The sequence below is a fragment of the Phymastichus coffea genome, unplaced genomic scaffold (genome assembly GCF_024137745.1).
Source record: "Phymastichus coffea isolate CEN01 unplaced genomic scaffold, Cenicafe_Pcof_1.1 PCOF00020, whole genome shotgun sequence".
NCBI classification, from domain to species: domain Eukaryota; kingdom Metazoa; phylum Arthropoda; class Insecta; order Hymenoptera; family Eulophidae; genus Phymastichus; species Phymastichus coffea.
The window spans coordinates 3281756-3297645 of NW_026706831.1; the positions used below are offsets into that span (position 1 = coordinate 3281756).

At 37.1% G+C, this 15890-nt stretch overlaps 2 protein-coding genes across 2 annotated transcripts in view; one reads left to right on the forward strand and one right to left on the reverse strand.

Moving 5' to 3' along the window:
* The window catches only part of LOC131675357 (cadherin-87A), a 943248-nt gene that overhangs the window by 70957 nt on the left and 856401 nt on the right, over positions 1-15890 (reverse strand). The window lies entirely within an intron of this gene.
* LOC131675415 (uncharacterized) lies at positions 7299-8717 on the forward strand. Its single transcript, XM_058954394.1, has one exon. It carries the CDS (start codon positions 7299-7301, stop codon positions 8715-8717), a length of 1419 nt encoding a protein of 472 aa, XP_058810377.1.

The following is a 15890-nucleotide window of genomic DNA, read 5'->3' on the forward strand; positions in this document are numbered from 1 at the left end:
TAACCATATTAAAGAGCCACTCACCAATTTAAACCAAACTTGGAAATATGACAAAACACTAAAAAATATTGTGAGCATCGTGCTTCTATTTACAAAATGCTCTCTTACGGGTAGAAACCATCCCTCCAACCCCTAAACAGGCTCACCCACATATCCCTGGGTAGAGCAAGTTTAATTAACTGCTTTTTGATAAAAAAACTCATTTTCTAATCACAGGTATGCGTACTAATATGATCTAGATAGGCCTCATCCCCAAATACCTCCTCAACCCTTTAAAACCAGCCCTCCCAACCCCTAAGCAGGCACACCCACATGACGCTGGGTAGAGCAAGTTAGCCAAGTGCTTTTTATTTCAAATTTGTGTAACTTCGTGAAAAAAAAAGATATCCGAGCATACTCAACGGCATTTGAAAGAAGAAAACTCATACTTTAATTTGATGTATACAGTTTTTTGAAAAAAAATTTCTTTTCTTTGCTACATAACCTCAAATATAGGCAAAAATCGCGTTTTTTGCACTTTAAGGTTAGGATATCTCGAAAACCGGAGCCACCCGAGTAATTCTGACCTCGGATTCGGATTCAGCGCGCAAAAAACCTTCGGAAAACTATACTCGGGTTCTTGGTAAAATTTTTTGTCGGCCTGTGTAATAAGAAATATCTAGAGAATATCGTAGTGTTCACCGATAGGACTACGTAATCTCAATGCCAAGGTTCGTAAATACACAATTAAATTTATACGATTGATAAAACTAAATAAAATAAAACTTCGATTTTTAAAAGTAGATGAAGTAAGAGTAAAAGAAGAAAAGAAAGAAGAGATAAACAAGAAGAGAGAAAAAGAAGAATAAGAAGAAGGAAAAGAAGTAGATGGACATGAAATGAATGGAAGAAGGAGAATAAGCAAAACAGAAAACAGATAGAACGAAGAGAAGTAGATGAAATCGAAGAAGGAGGAAAAAAAATAAATAGGAAAATAGGAAAACACAGAAGAAAATTGAGAAGGAAGAGTGGAAATAAAGTGGAAGGGAGCAGGAAAAGTAAAAGTAAAAGATCAAGAGAAGATAAAAAGACAAACATCCGAAGTTGGTATTGATGAAAACGTATTTTGAAACAGATCTTGAAACAAGAGCTTGCTAGCTGCGAACCGAAAGCCGAAAATGTATGTATGCGTATACGTATACACGTAGCCACGCATACACTTCAATGAAAACTCACCCGATTATACATACACTAATAATTGTAATACACTATTCTAACAATATTTTCAGATACGATTAGCGGATAGCGTAGTGTCTACGTTTCTAAGGTAGAAATGGACATCATTAAAGAAAAATTTCGTAAGAATAGCTATTATATAGTAACAAAACTGATGGAGGCACTGATAAAAAAAGACGAGTTGATCAAGATGACACCCACAGGCAATAGAAATACACAACTAATTCCAACATCGATTTTCAAAGGAGTTATTGGTACACACTGATGTCACTTAGGTATATTTCTTTACTAGATATGAAAATCTAAACATTTTATATTATTTTAGAATTTGTTAACAACGCAGTGGATAAGCACCATAAAATTGCACGATATAGATATACGAGGGTGGATTGATAAGTTTCCGGCCTGACCAAGAAAAACAACGTTTTTAAGAATTTTTGTTTTTTTATTTCTCAATATAATCTCCTCCAAGGCTGATACATTTCTCATAGCGGTGTTCTAGTCTACGTAGTAATGCCATCTCAATAGACTGATTCGTCAAGCTCCTCAAAATACCCATTTACAGCTTCGATTTCTTCTTTATTGTCCGCAAATCTCTTACCGCCAAGCCATTTTTTGAGGTTAGGAAACAGATAATAGTCCCTCGGGGCTAGGTCTGGAGAGTAGGAAGGCATCAATTCAAACTTCAGATCGTTGATTTTAGCCATCGCAACGATTGACTTGTGCGCTGGTGCGTTATCGTAATGAAACAAGATTCTTTTCTTCGTCAGATGAGGTCGTTTAATTTTCACCTCGTGCCTCAAACGTTGCAATAAGTCTGCGTAGTATTGATCAGTGATAGTTTTACCCTTTTCAAGGTAATCAATGGATATAATACCTCCTGCATCCCAAAAAACAGTAGCCATAACCTTGTTCCTTTTAATCCACTGTTTAGACTATTCTTTGGTTTGAGGAGTGTAGTGGTGGACCCAAGTTTCGTCAACGGTTACGAATCAACGCAAAAATTTGCTTGGATTACGCTTATCCAACGCCAAATTGGTAGTAGAAATGTTTTTTCGAATCAATTTTTGGTCGACTGTTAGCAAACGCGGCATCCATCTTGCACAGAGCTTTTCCATATGCAAATGTTGGTGCAAAATATTTTGCACACGTTCATATGACATCTTACAGGTCTCAGCTATCTCACGCACTTTTAATCTGCGGTCTTCCAGTACTATTTGATTGATTTTTTCGATCATATCTGGAGTTGTGACCTCAACAGGGCGTCCTGAGCGAGGTTCATCAGAGATGCTCACACGACTCTTTTTAAACTCGGAAACCCACTGCTTAATGGTTGAATATGATGAGGAGGATGTCCCCAGTGTTGAGTTCATCTTTTCTTTGATTTCCTTCGGCTTTAACCCCTTCAAATAGAAGTATTTGATGACAGCATGATTTTCCAGCTTTTCCATTTTTAAGAAAAACACATAGGCGTCTTATTCAGTGTGCTCTCAAACCTAAATTAAGGCTGGGCTGAAGTCTCCGTGCCCTAGATGACAATCTAAATTTCTCTTTGCCACTCTATGTTCAGTGTCGTCTCGGTTCCTAACTGCTTTCCACCGAGCGATTTACGAAATCTACAGCTTTCTATTTTAGCGCGCGCGTTCTCGATCATCAGGGTCAATACTCTGCCGATTGAATGCTCAAACTCTCTCCTCACCGCTTCCATGCCGGTTCGAGCAACGCCGGAGGCTTCGTTCTCGCGAGCGACTCGCCACGGGTCGCTCGTGCTCGTTCCCTCTTCTTACGTGATGCATGTATTCTCCTCTCTCCTTTCGTCGCTTCCGCTCTCGCTTCCAATTAGCTCTCACTAACGGTGCCGGCCACAGGTATTGATTCTGAAATAAAGCATTACGAGCATCGGTAATGGTTCTTGGCTTCCATCCCGTTCGCCATGACAATAGCAGGAACGAGTCGCGGGAGTGAAAGTGAGCCAGAAATGGCCGGCCATCTCGGTCAGGGCCCGTCACAAAGGATAAATCTATAAAGAAGAAAAATTTAAAAAGTAAGATGTGCAAATTGCCAAGGTAACGTTACTGCAAGCTATAAAGGATGTCCAATTCGAAATAAATACATAGGTCGAGCCAAATGAACACTCCTGTGACAACAACAATAACACAAATAAAGTTGAACATATGATGGAGCAGCTGATACAAAGAATAGACACTATGCTTAATCTTCTAACTATATTAGTAAACAAAATAGCAAAATGAGCAGCTTAAACTCGCTATCTAGAACGCAAATGGACTTATGCAAAAATCACCTGAAATTAAAAATATTCTTAATCTATGAAAATGTAAACATCATGTTGATATCAGAAACATTCTTTATAAGTAAGAACTATCTCAGTATACCAAACTACACTGTACATAATATGAATCATCCCCTCAATAAATCACATGAAAGTACTACAATTATAATTAAAACAAAATTAAACCACTACATTCACACACACATTAGCGAAATCTACCTCCAACCAACCAATGTAATCATCAAGGATAATGACGGTCCGATAACAATAACAGCTGTTTACTATTCACCAAACAAAATAAAACAAAACAAAATTGGACAGATTTTTTCCATACACTAGGAAATCGCTTTACAGCAAGAGTCGTCAAACATCTGTGGTGGGGTTCATGATCTCCAACTCCAATATACAGAGGCAAAGTACTATATGAAATATTACCAATAGATAACTACATTCCAATGTCCACTGGAAAAGTGGCGTTTTAATTTTCAACAGAGTTTCCTTTTAGTTCGATACACTTGGCCCAGCGATGCTCCAACTTCTTTAACCCGTCTGAAAAATACGTTTCCTCGAGGTCTGAAAAGAAGGCTTCCGTGGGAGCGATTACCTCCTCATTCGACTCAAATTTCTGCCCGGCGAGTGACTTTTTCAAGTTTGGAAACAAAAAGAAGTCGCACGGGGCTTTAGCCAGATTTATGGAGAATACAGTGGATGGGACAGCAGGTCGTAGCCTAATTCGAGCAATTTGGCCATGGCGACGGCACAGGTGTGAGCCGGTGCGTTGTCATGGTGGAAGAGCACTTTTTTCTTCGTCAAATGGGGCCATTTTTTCTGCAATTCGACGTCGAATCGGTCCAATTATTCGGTATAGTACAGCCCTGTGACCGTTTTGCCCCTCTCTAGGTAGTCGATGTAGATCACACCTTGTGAATCCCAGAAAACGGTGGCCATCACCTTTCCGGTCGATGGGGCAGTCTTCGCCTTCTTCGGAAAACTTTCGCCGGGTAAAGTCCACTGTTTCGATTGTTCCTTGGTCTCTGGTGTATACCAGTGGATCCATGTTTTGTCGACTGTCACGAAACGACGCAGAAACTCCTTCGGATTGCGCTTAAATAGCGTCAGACATTGCTCTGAAGTTGTCTCACGGTTGCGCTTGTTGTCCGGAGTGAGCAAACACGGCACCCATCGCGCCGACAGCTTTCTCATGCCCAAAATTTCATGCAGGATATGACCCACGCGGTCTTTTGAGATGCCTACGATCTTAGCTATCTCGCGCACCTTCAATCGTCGATCTGCCAATACGAGATCGTGAATTTTTGTCACGTTATCTTCCGTGGTAGCCGTTTTCGGAGCACATGGACGTGGCTCTTCAAAAATCGACATGCGACTACATTGAAACTCGTTAAACCAATTTTTGACGGCCGCCATCGAAGGAGAAGAGTCACCGTACACAGCATCCAAACGCTTTTTGATTTCGCTGCGCGATTTCCCTTCCAAAAACAAGAATCGAATCACCGACCGATACTGCTCTTTTTCCATTTTTCAAAAATCAACGGACACACTTACTTTCACACGCTCTCAAAAATAAACTACAACTCCGATCCGGCTGAAATCTTGACAGTAACCATCAAGAAGGTTATACTACGTGATAGAATAGTTCTTTTGCGAGAGTGGCGCCATCGGGCGGTGAGGCTAAGTACTTATCGGACCACCCTCGTATAATTATCGATTGCTTGTACAATAAAGCTTTTTTTTTTTTGGAATTTCAATTTTTTGCAACAATTTGTAGATTATTGGTAAATTATATATATGTTTGATCGTACTTGTCTATTTATTCAGTATTATTGCTAAGGTACAGATTTTTGGTATTTTTTAACGCGAGTTCTACGCATTCGATAAAGAGGCTGTCTTATGATGCAACGACATCCCGGCCCCCGCTATTAGAGTCGAAAGCATACGCGTCGAGGGAGGAAATAGTAGCTTCTCGATGCGTTCGGTTTGCCGTTTTTTTTTCGTTAGCTTGATATATAGCGTTATTGATGTAGGCATTTACCTCGGTATGTTTGCAAGCTGTTGATATTTTCTCTAGTATGTCGGTGAAGTTGTCTTGGGAGGTGAGGATGTGTTCCAGCTCAATTGCGGTGATAATATTCCATTTGTCCACTATAAACTTTATTTCTATGGCTTTTTCGAAGGCGATTCCCGGCTGTGTATTATGCGACTCGAATGAAGAATCAACATACTCGTCAACAGATATAAGTAAGCTTCCGAATTTTATTGACTTTGTAATAGTAAAAGGAATAAACGTTTCTTTTAACTTAGCCAACAACATAGAAAGCAGTATCGATAATCTCAACTTGCTTCTAACTAAAACTATTGACTAAAGTTCTACTAATATAAATAGTAATAAAATACAGCAAATCATTTCCAATTTAGTAACCCAAAAATCCAAGAAAAGAAATTACTAAGAAAAAGGTACCAGATAACTATACAGGGTGATTCGACGCTCAGCCGAACTCTTTGACTACAAAGACACGCAGAAAAACTACTACAAACATGCACACAGAAAATACAAATATTGTTAATCCTCAAGTTTCCTTCTCCAGCATTGTACAACATGAAAAAATACCAACAAGGGAGCAAGCCATAGTCATAGACTCCATAGACAATTGTACGCTAGAAGAATATGCAGTAGCACTAGCAAAAATCATACCACCAAAAGAAATACAGTATGTATCGCGCATTAGTCAAGGAAGAATATGTTTCTATTTAAGCACCCAAGAGTCAGCAGATAAACTCACTGACGAAAACAGCACAAAAGTACTCACCGTAGGAAACCACAAACTACCTATTCGCCCTCTCATCTCAAAAGCAAGGAGAATAATAATCTCAAACGTGCAACCATGCATACCAACCACAATAATAACGAACGAATTAAAGTCAAAAGGTATTATTCCAGTCTCACCGATAACAACAATCAAAGCCGGAATCCACCGACCAGAATTATCTCACTTATTAAGCTTTCGGAAGCAAATGTACGTGAAACCCGACGACATTGAAAAAGTGCCTAGTACCTTGAAAATCTCCTATGAAAAAGTGAGCTACTGGATTTACCTTTCCTCCGAGAAACTGACGTGCTACATTTGTAAAGAAGAAGGACACATTGCTAAACACTGCAAAAATGCCGATACAAATGCCACAAAAGAAAACCAAAACGAAGATACAACGGTCGAAACAGAAGCACTGACTGGGCAAAACGAGCAACCTGAAGAAACCAATTTCAAAAAACCAACTCCCATGGAACTTCAATTAAACCTGAAAAGACCAATATCCAGCTCAACGTCATCTGCGTCGCAAGAGACGCAGGCGTCAATGCAAGAGAAAAAACAGTCAATAAACACAAAAGGTACGCAAAAAAAAAAAACTAAAAACAGAAAGGAAAACAAATTTTACCGAGCATCTGATACCAGCGCGTGATCTTGTAAACTCTGCGAAAAACTTTCCTATAAATTACGAAAGCCTTATAAAATTCTTAGAAAACACGCTCGAGAATTCGAACGTTGTCGAATTAGCTAGTACGTATACAAACGACTTAGAAGCTCTATCAAACATGCTTACCGAAATTTACAAATATGTAATACCTCGAGGTACCAAATCAAAAATAACAAAAGTAAGAAACGCTCTGAAAGCCTCGCTCAATCGCCATAGCGAAGTAGCGGAAGATAACATAGACGATGAAAATACCGATACCGATACCGATCAAAGCACGATTTAATAAAATACACATATAATTAAAATGGCAAGTAACAAAATTTATAAAACTTCTGATTTAAAAATATTATTCTGGAACGCTCGTAGCATAAACAAACGTAAGGAAGAATTACCCTCGCTACTAAAAGACATAGATATATTCATATGCGTCGAATCATGGCTAAAGGATAAAAATATTGAAAATGAAAAAATAATCGCTCCCGGCTTTGTACAATATAAAAAAAATAGAACACACTCTACAGGCGGAGGTATACTAATAATGGTTAGAAAAAACATAGCCTATCGCGAAATTAAAAAAATCAAATCTCCAGATCAGTCGGTAGAAGTATGTGGTATTATTCTTACAAACACAAAACCTTCACTCGATATAATTGTCAGCTACCGAACTCCGGGAAACGTATTGTCGCAAGAGCACTGGCATAATATCATACAAAATATAAACACAAATCGCCCAAGCATCCTGGTGGGCGACTTTAACGCGCATAACACCATTTGGAATTGCTCCTACACAGATAAGAACGGAGAAAGGCTCTATGAAAGCACAGATGAAGCAAACTTATACTTACATAATCATAACACAATTACTCGATCGGACTTTCATAGAAATTTTCACTCTAACATAGATTTGTTATTCTCAACTCAACATTTAGCAGCCAATATTAACGTAGAAGCTAAAGAGGAAACATTTGGATCGGATCACTACCCGATTCTTTGCTCTATAAATATCGAAAAATGTACATATAAACGAAAATCTTTCAAAATTCATTCAGTTAGAACAAATTGGGAAAGAGTACAACTTCAACTAGAAGTAAAATACCAAGAATTCTTCTCTGCCAAATATGATACCAGCACAGCACGAGAAAAATACGAAACTTTTTTAGAAATTATAACAAAAGCCATAGCCGAAAACACCCCTATAAAGAAAAAAGTTAGCGCTAAAAAACATAACAACCCGGCCTCATGGTGGGACGAAGAATGTAACAAAGCTAAACGGTTACGAAGAGCAGCACTTAAAAAATGGCGATTCACTCAAGACTTAGTAGACCTAATAGCATATAAGAAGGCCGCGGCTATAGCTACGAAACTATTCAAAAAAAAGAAACGTCAAGACTTTAAAAAATTCGCAGCCACTATTAACTTCCGTAAAGACTCCTCTTACGCATGGTATAAAGCCAAAGTCCTTAAAAACAAGTGGATCAAGATAAATTTACCACACCAAACAGAACACCTACAACTTCAGGAAAGTATAAACGACGCGATGAACAAAATTACCCCTCCATGGGTTACCTCTGACCCCCAAGATATACCGTTGTGCGCAGAGAATGAATTTTTTAGCACTCCGTTCGATTTTGTTGAATTCAATATGGCACTCGAATCGACCAATTGTTCATCCGCGCCGGGTATGGATGGTATCGAATATGGTACCATAAAAAACTACCAGTGAAATATAAACTTATATTGTTAGACATCTACAACGAAATGTACAAAACAAATTCTTATCCTAATAGCTGGCGAAAATCATATGCACACTTTATCCCTAAACCGGGAAACAAAGGAGTGCGCACAATAGCTCTTACCTCCTGCTTTTGCAAGCTCCTCGAAACACTTACTAAAAATCGTCTTCAATGGTGGTGCGAACACCATAATATTCTACCAAAATCACAGTCGGGTTTTAGAAAAGGAAAATCTTGTATGGACAATCTGTCAAACTTGAAACTCCACGCAGAACAAGCAATGTCGAGAAAGAAACAGCTACTAGCGGCCTTCTTAGATGTAAGTGGCGCATTCGACAATATAAATAGCGATATCCTACTAAAAAAATTAGCCAAGATAGGTTGCTCAATAAACATAATAAATTTTGTAAAATTTATAACACACTCTCGAATCGTCCATTGTGACGCATTAGGTACTGGATATAGGACTGCAGGCAAAGGCTTACCACAGGGAGGTGTATTAAGTCCGCTCTTGTATATAATATATACAAAAGATATAACGCAAAACCTACCAAAGGGTATAACAAATTCACAATTCGCTGATGACATTGCACTATATTGCACCACAGCAAAAAATTATAGGAAGCGACTAGAAAGAGCAGTCAAAATATTGAAAAATAATCTAGCCGAATTAGGATTAGAATTAGCCCCCCACAAGACGATTTTTATAAATTTTAATAGGAAAAATATAAGACCAGGTCAAACACAAATCGAGATTGATGAACACACTATAAAATCGAGCCAAACAGTAAAATTTCTAGGAATTTACTTCGATTATAAACTTTCCTTCAATCCGCACGTTGAATACGTCAAAAAGAAATGTGCAAGAGCAAATAATATTATAAAATTTCTCTGTGGTACTTGGTGGGGTTCAAATCCGGAATCCCTCCTCACATTATACAAGAGCTTTGTCCGGTCGATAATAGAATATGGCAGCTTCATATATTTACCTAAACATAAGACTAACATAGACAAAATCGAAAAAATCCAATACTCTGCCATAAGATCAGCTATGGGCTACCGCATATCCACACCCACTAACGTAATAATACACGAATCAAAGCAACAATTTATACAAGAGAGAGCAAAACTACTGTGTAGATACTTCTTAACAAAAACTCTTTCAAATTCAAATTCTAGTCTATACGAAACTGTACACAAAATATACAAAAATTACCAAAAAAAGAAATTTCTCAACGAAAAAAACCCAACAATGTTGCATGAATGCATAGTCGAATTATTCGATGTGGGAAAAATAGTTCCGCAAAATTACAATTTATACTGCCGAAATTACAATGTTACAAGAACTATAATAGATATAAATATAGAATTAGGAGAAAAAATCAAGAAAACAACCGACCCTAATAAACTAATAGATAATTTCGTAAAGTCAGAGCTCTCGCTATTTACACCGACGGCAGCAAGCTATCGAATTCGAAAATCGGCACTGCATGTATATGCCCAGATTTAGACATAAAAATCGCAAGAAACCTCCCAAGTGACGCATCTATTTATACGGCTGAATGTACTGCCCTTCGTGACGCAGTCGAAATCGCAAACACTAGATCCAATGAAAACTTTATCATTTTCTCGGATAGCTTAAGTGGTTTACTGAGTCTCAAGTCTCCTCATACAAACATAAATACAAACGATTATATTTTAGACATTAAAGAAATATACAATAACATTATGACAAACAGCGAAAATTCAGCTATTATGTTCGTTTGGATTCCATCTCACGTAGGAATACGAGGTAACGAAGCAGCCGATAAACTAGCAAAATACGCTGCAGCAAACTTACAACACGAACAAATGAGCCTACCATTCATTGATCTATACAGCAAATATAAAACAGCAACTCGTATTGAAACAAATAAACGTTTAGTACACGAAGGAACAAAAAAAGGGTGTGCCTACTTTAAAAACTACTACAAAGAAAGTAGCAGACCTTGGTTTGCAAAGCAAAACCTCCAAAGAGAGTTTATTGTCACAATAAACCGATGTAGAGCAGATCATTACAATTTGCGTGAATCCCTAAGCAGAATAAAAGTTGTAACAAATCCTTTATGCGATTGTAATGAATTCCCCGAAAACCTTAATCACCTTATATGGCAATGCCACCTGTATAATGACGAAAGAATAAAATTGTATGAAAACCTCAGAAAATTGAATATACAACTACCATCACGAATAGAAGATATAATAGCACAACCAAATATTAAAGCTTGTAAATATGTCTTTATATTTCTCAAAAAATGTAACAAATATGTTTAAAAGCGAGAAAAAAATAAATTGACCTCAAGACACTAATTAGAAAACAAATAAGTACATAAATGTAAAATATATACCATATAGTTCATAAGCTTATGTATATACAAAGACAACAACAAAACCAATGTAATGCAGATGTAAACCTCTTACGAGGTCTAAAATGCTTAATAAAAAAAAAAAAAAAAACTATACAGGGTGTCAATTAAGTCCCGGGACGCCTGAATATTTTCTGAAGTACTTCAGTTCTGAAAAAGGTCAAGGTCATTCCTTCAGTAACTTTCAACGCGGAATCCGATGGTGACCTTGGATTTGACCTTGAGATTGACCTTCAAGGTTATTTCAAGGTCAACTTTGTTTTTTCAAATAGGAACCCCCATTTTTGACCCCGGATTCGGAAAGAGCGGGAAATTTTACGTCCAAAACGGTATTTTTAAATTTTTTTTCATGGCCTTGAGAAGGTCGATTTAAGGTCAAATGTTTGAAAAACTGCCTAAAAGCGTTTTTTTAATTTTTAAGATATCGAAAAATGACCTCTACAAAATTTGTTCAGAACAGAGTGGGCCACCCAATGCACCAAAAACCTTTGACCTTTAACCTCATTTTGAAGGTCATTTCAAGGTCGAAGTGTTTTTTGTAATGGAAACCCCTCTTTTTGACCCCGGATTCGCACATAGCGCGAAACTCAACACAATACCTTATCCAAACGTCGGATTTCGCGCTATGTGCGTATCCGGGGTCAAAAAGAGGGGTTTCCATTACAAAAAACACTTGAAATGACCTTCAAAATGAGGTTAAAGGTCAAAGGTTTTTGGTGCATTGGGTGGCCCACTCTGTTCTGAACAAATTTTGTAGAGGTCATTTTTCGATATCTTGAAAATTAAAAAAACGCTTTTAGGCAGTTTTTCAAGCATTTGACCTTAAATCGACCTTCTCAAGGCCATGAAAAAAAATTTTAAAATACCGTTTTGGACGTAAAATTTTCCGCTCTTTTGATTGCCGTTGTCAAAAATAGGGGTTCCCATTTAAAAAAACAAAGTTGACCTTGAAATAACCTTGAAGGTCAATCTTAAGGTCAAATCCAAGGTCACCATCGGATTCCGCGTTGAAAGTTACTGAAGGAATGACCTTGACCTTTTTCAGAACTGAAGTACTTCAGAAAATATTCAGGCGTCCCGGGACTTAATTGACACCCTGTATATGTCAAGATAATACAAACGTAAACAAACCATGCAATGAACTGAAGAAAATATTACATGAAAAAAAACATCCAAATACAGAAGTATCTTAAAACTCTGAGTCCAACAGAAACAATAGATTATTCACTATGGAAAGCTACCAAACGACTCAAAAGACCAGTTACATTTATCCCACCTGTCCGAAGGCCTGCAGGAAAATGGGCCAAATCTGACGAGAAAAAAGCTGAAACGTTGTCAGATTATCTCTGTACAGTATTCATACCTCACCAAAGATTAATAACCGAACAAAAATAAGAAACTTTACTGGAAACTTCTGAGGTCCAAGATAGTACACCTATCAAATTGATTAAAATAAAGAAAGTATTACAAATAATTGATAATATTATAAAATTATTTTATTTGATATAAATATATATAAAAGAGAAAATGATATAAAAGATAAATTAGTTAACTTAAAATAGTTAAGTCGGTAGAGCAAGACTCGGGCAATCAGATTGAACCAAATAACAAGAAATGAAGTTTATTAGAATTTAAATCAGAACTTATAAAACTATTTATTTAGTTAAATCAATAAATGAAACATGCTTACACTCTCCCGGTGAGACCTGAGATGTATAGATTAAAATCAAAACATTTCCATATTTAACATTCAAACTACGGTTCGTCAACTCGGATACATAATAAAAGATTAGCTCACACTAAGATGCTCGTGGTTCTTCGCTCGCAATGCTCGGTTCTTCTATGCCACACATCTGTCGATGAATATTGAATATTTATAGCTGCCAAGTAATCTCAAAACTGAGAAGAAAAGCGAAACTTGGCTTGCCTCGTCACAATTCCCAATATAGGAGGTAATCACTAAACTGCACTAGTATATCTTGCAACACAAGCAGTGAAATTATCTTGATCCCAGAGCGGATTCTGTCGCAGAAGATAGCCGTTGGAATGTCGTCAAATAGTTGTAAGTCAGAAGGTCCCGCCTTCTGTGGTGTTTCTCGCTGAGTGGCAACCGAGCAAAGGAGAGCGAGCAGCGTTAGAGAGGGGCTTATATAATAGAGCCCGTACATGAAACGACTCCCCACTTACTTACTTACACAAAATTTGAGTAATTCAAATTGATGCGTTACATATGCTCCGTAGATTTAGAACGAATCGCAGGAACAAAATGCTCCGTATTTCAGTGGATGCATTAGAGCTAAATCTTATAATTACTTTAATACACCTCAAATTTCACACCACATAGTTAACCTTTATTTATACTATTCTAAGTCGACTTAAAAAATAACTCCGGAGTAATTAGCGCAAGTTAATTTTACATAATATAATAAATATTCTCGCAATTACATAGGTGTACACGTGATATCGCTTAAAGTAATACATATTTAATCATATTATTCTTCTTTTGTCCCTTTATAGGTTTTCGAATATAATTCTCTTTTTCACAAATTCATCATATCTCGATCATGATAATACATTTCAATCTATCTGTTTTTTTTTTTAAAACATTCATCATCATACATGCACTTAACATCATACACATTCATAGCATACTACATTTCAGTCATTCATTTCACAAGATAAACTCACTCATACTCATACGCACAAAACAAATCAAACACTTCACTTAAAATATAATTCGTTAGTCCAGCAAGGTATAGCAAAGACTTTGCGAGGAAATCGGAAAGGCAACGCATAAAGAACTCTGATTCACAGCATTTTTGTACTTGCGAAGATTGAGGCGATTAAAGGTACCCCTCTCGATTGATGGATCATTTGGATCAACCAAAAGGAAAGCATTCTCGCCAATAACTCTCGAGATTCTATACGGCCCCTCATATAGGTGAAAAAATTTTTGTGTGACTTTGTCAAGCGCATTTGATAAGTGCCTGACTCTCAACATCACCAAATCGTTTACGTTCAAGACTACTTTAGATATTTTATTTCTTTGATTTTTCTTTCTTCTTTGAAAGTTTCTCAGAATATTATCTCTTGCTAATGTAATCATTAACGCCTTATCAATTGGCTGAGGAGATGGAAACCTTACAATCTTAGATATCTCATCCTTAACATGCTGTCCGAAATGTAATTCTATGGGAGCAAAGTTTGTACTATAATGGGTGGTAATATTTAGTAAATTTTCTATTGTTTTAACCGAGTCTATCCATGTTGTATGCCTTTTCACACAAAAAGTTCTAAAAAGGCGACCAATTTCCCGCATGACGCGCTCTGTAGGGTTAGACTGAGGATGGCGAATACTACTAAATAGTACTTTCACGCCTATTTCCTCCAATGAGTTTATCCATCGGTTTGAGGTAAACTGCGTGCCATTATCACTTAAAATCTTTTTGGGCTTGCCACATTCCGGTATATATTCTTTAATGATTTTATTGACTGAAGCTAAAGTTGTTGCTCTTTTCATAGGGTAGAGCCTCACAAGCTTTGAGAAAGCATCAAGTACGACGAACAAGTACTCCATTCCCCCCCGGGCGCGAGGGAGGGGTCCATAAAAATCCACGGTAACCAAGTCTGAAGGAAATTCCGAAGTCACAAGGTTATATGGACCCTCCATCGCGACCGATAGGTACTTAACTCGCTGACAGAGATCGCATGACAAGACGAAACTTTTTATATCTCGATGCATAAACCTCCAGTAATAAAATCGCTTCATATACGTAAGCGTCTTAAATACTCCCGGGTGACCAAGCTTCCTATGTGTATGCTCAATTAAACCTTGTTTCAAAACCAGTGGTATGACTATGCGAAAATTGCTGATTTTATTTTCACTGTGAAAAAGTATGTTTTCATATATATGGAAATTCTCACTCAATTTCTGATTTGTTTGTTTGTTCAAGCTATCCATTATATCTCTACAAACCCCATCAGTACTTTGCTCATTTTGCAAGTTTTTTAAAACTGATTTTAATGAGATATCACGATTGTTAATTGACAATATTAACAATGGAGAGATCTCATTTTCTAAATATGGCAGTGCAAATTGATTAAGCAGATTAATAAACAACCTATCACTGATTTGTGTACGAAATTTTCCATTTGGATTTCTACTGATAAAATCTGCCGCGACATTATCAACACCTTTGCAATACTTAATGTCAAACATATATTGCTGCAACAAAAGAGTCCACCTGATTAAGCGAGAGTTATGATAAACAGTGGATAACATAAAAATTAAGCCTTTATGATCCGTAACTATATCAAATCTAGTCCCAATTAGGTAACATCTAAATTTTGTCACCGAATACACAATTGCGAGCAACTCGATCTCAGTCGTCGTATATCGCGATTCCTCAGATGTGAGACAACGACTGGCTATGGACACAATACAGTGACTTTCATTCTCATCTAACTGATACAAAATACCGCCTATTCCCATCAAACTTCCGTCGCATTGAACCTTCAACTTAGCATTAGGATTTATGTGATTCAAACACACTGCATTCAAAAAGTTCTTTTTTAACTTCTCAAAATTTTCCGTATGCTTATCAGTCCAAATCCATAATGAGTCTTTTTTTAATAAATCGCGAAAAGGTGTAATATATGAATTATGTGCTATTATAAATCTTCTATAGTAGTTACACATACCAAAGAAAGATTGTAATTGATTTTGATTTTCGGGCGGCTCAAAGTCAACTATCTCCC

Coding starts and splice junctions, on each gene's coding strand:
- LOC131675415 (XM_058954394.1), top strand. CDS start 7,299: ATGGCAAGTAACAAAATTTATAAAACTTCTGATTTAAAAATATTATTC.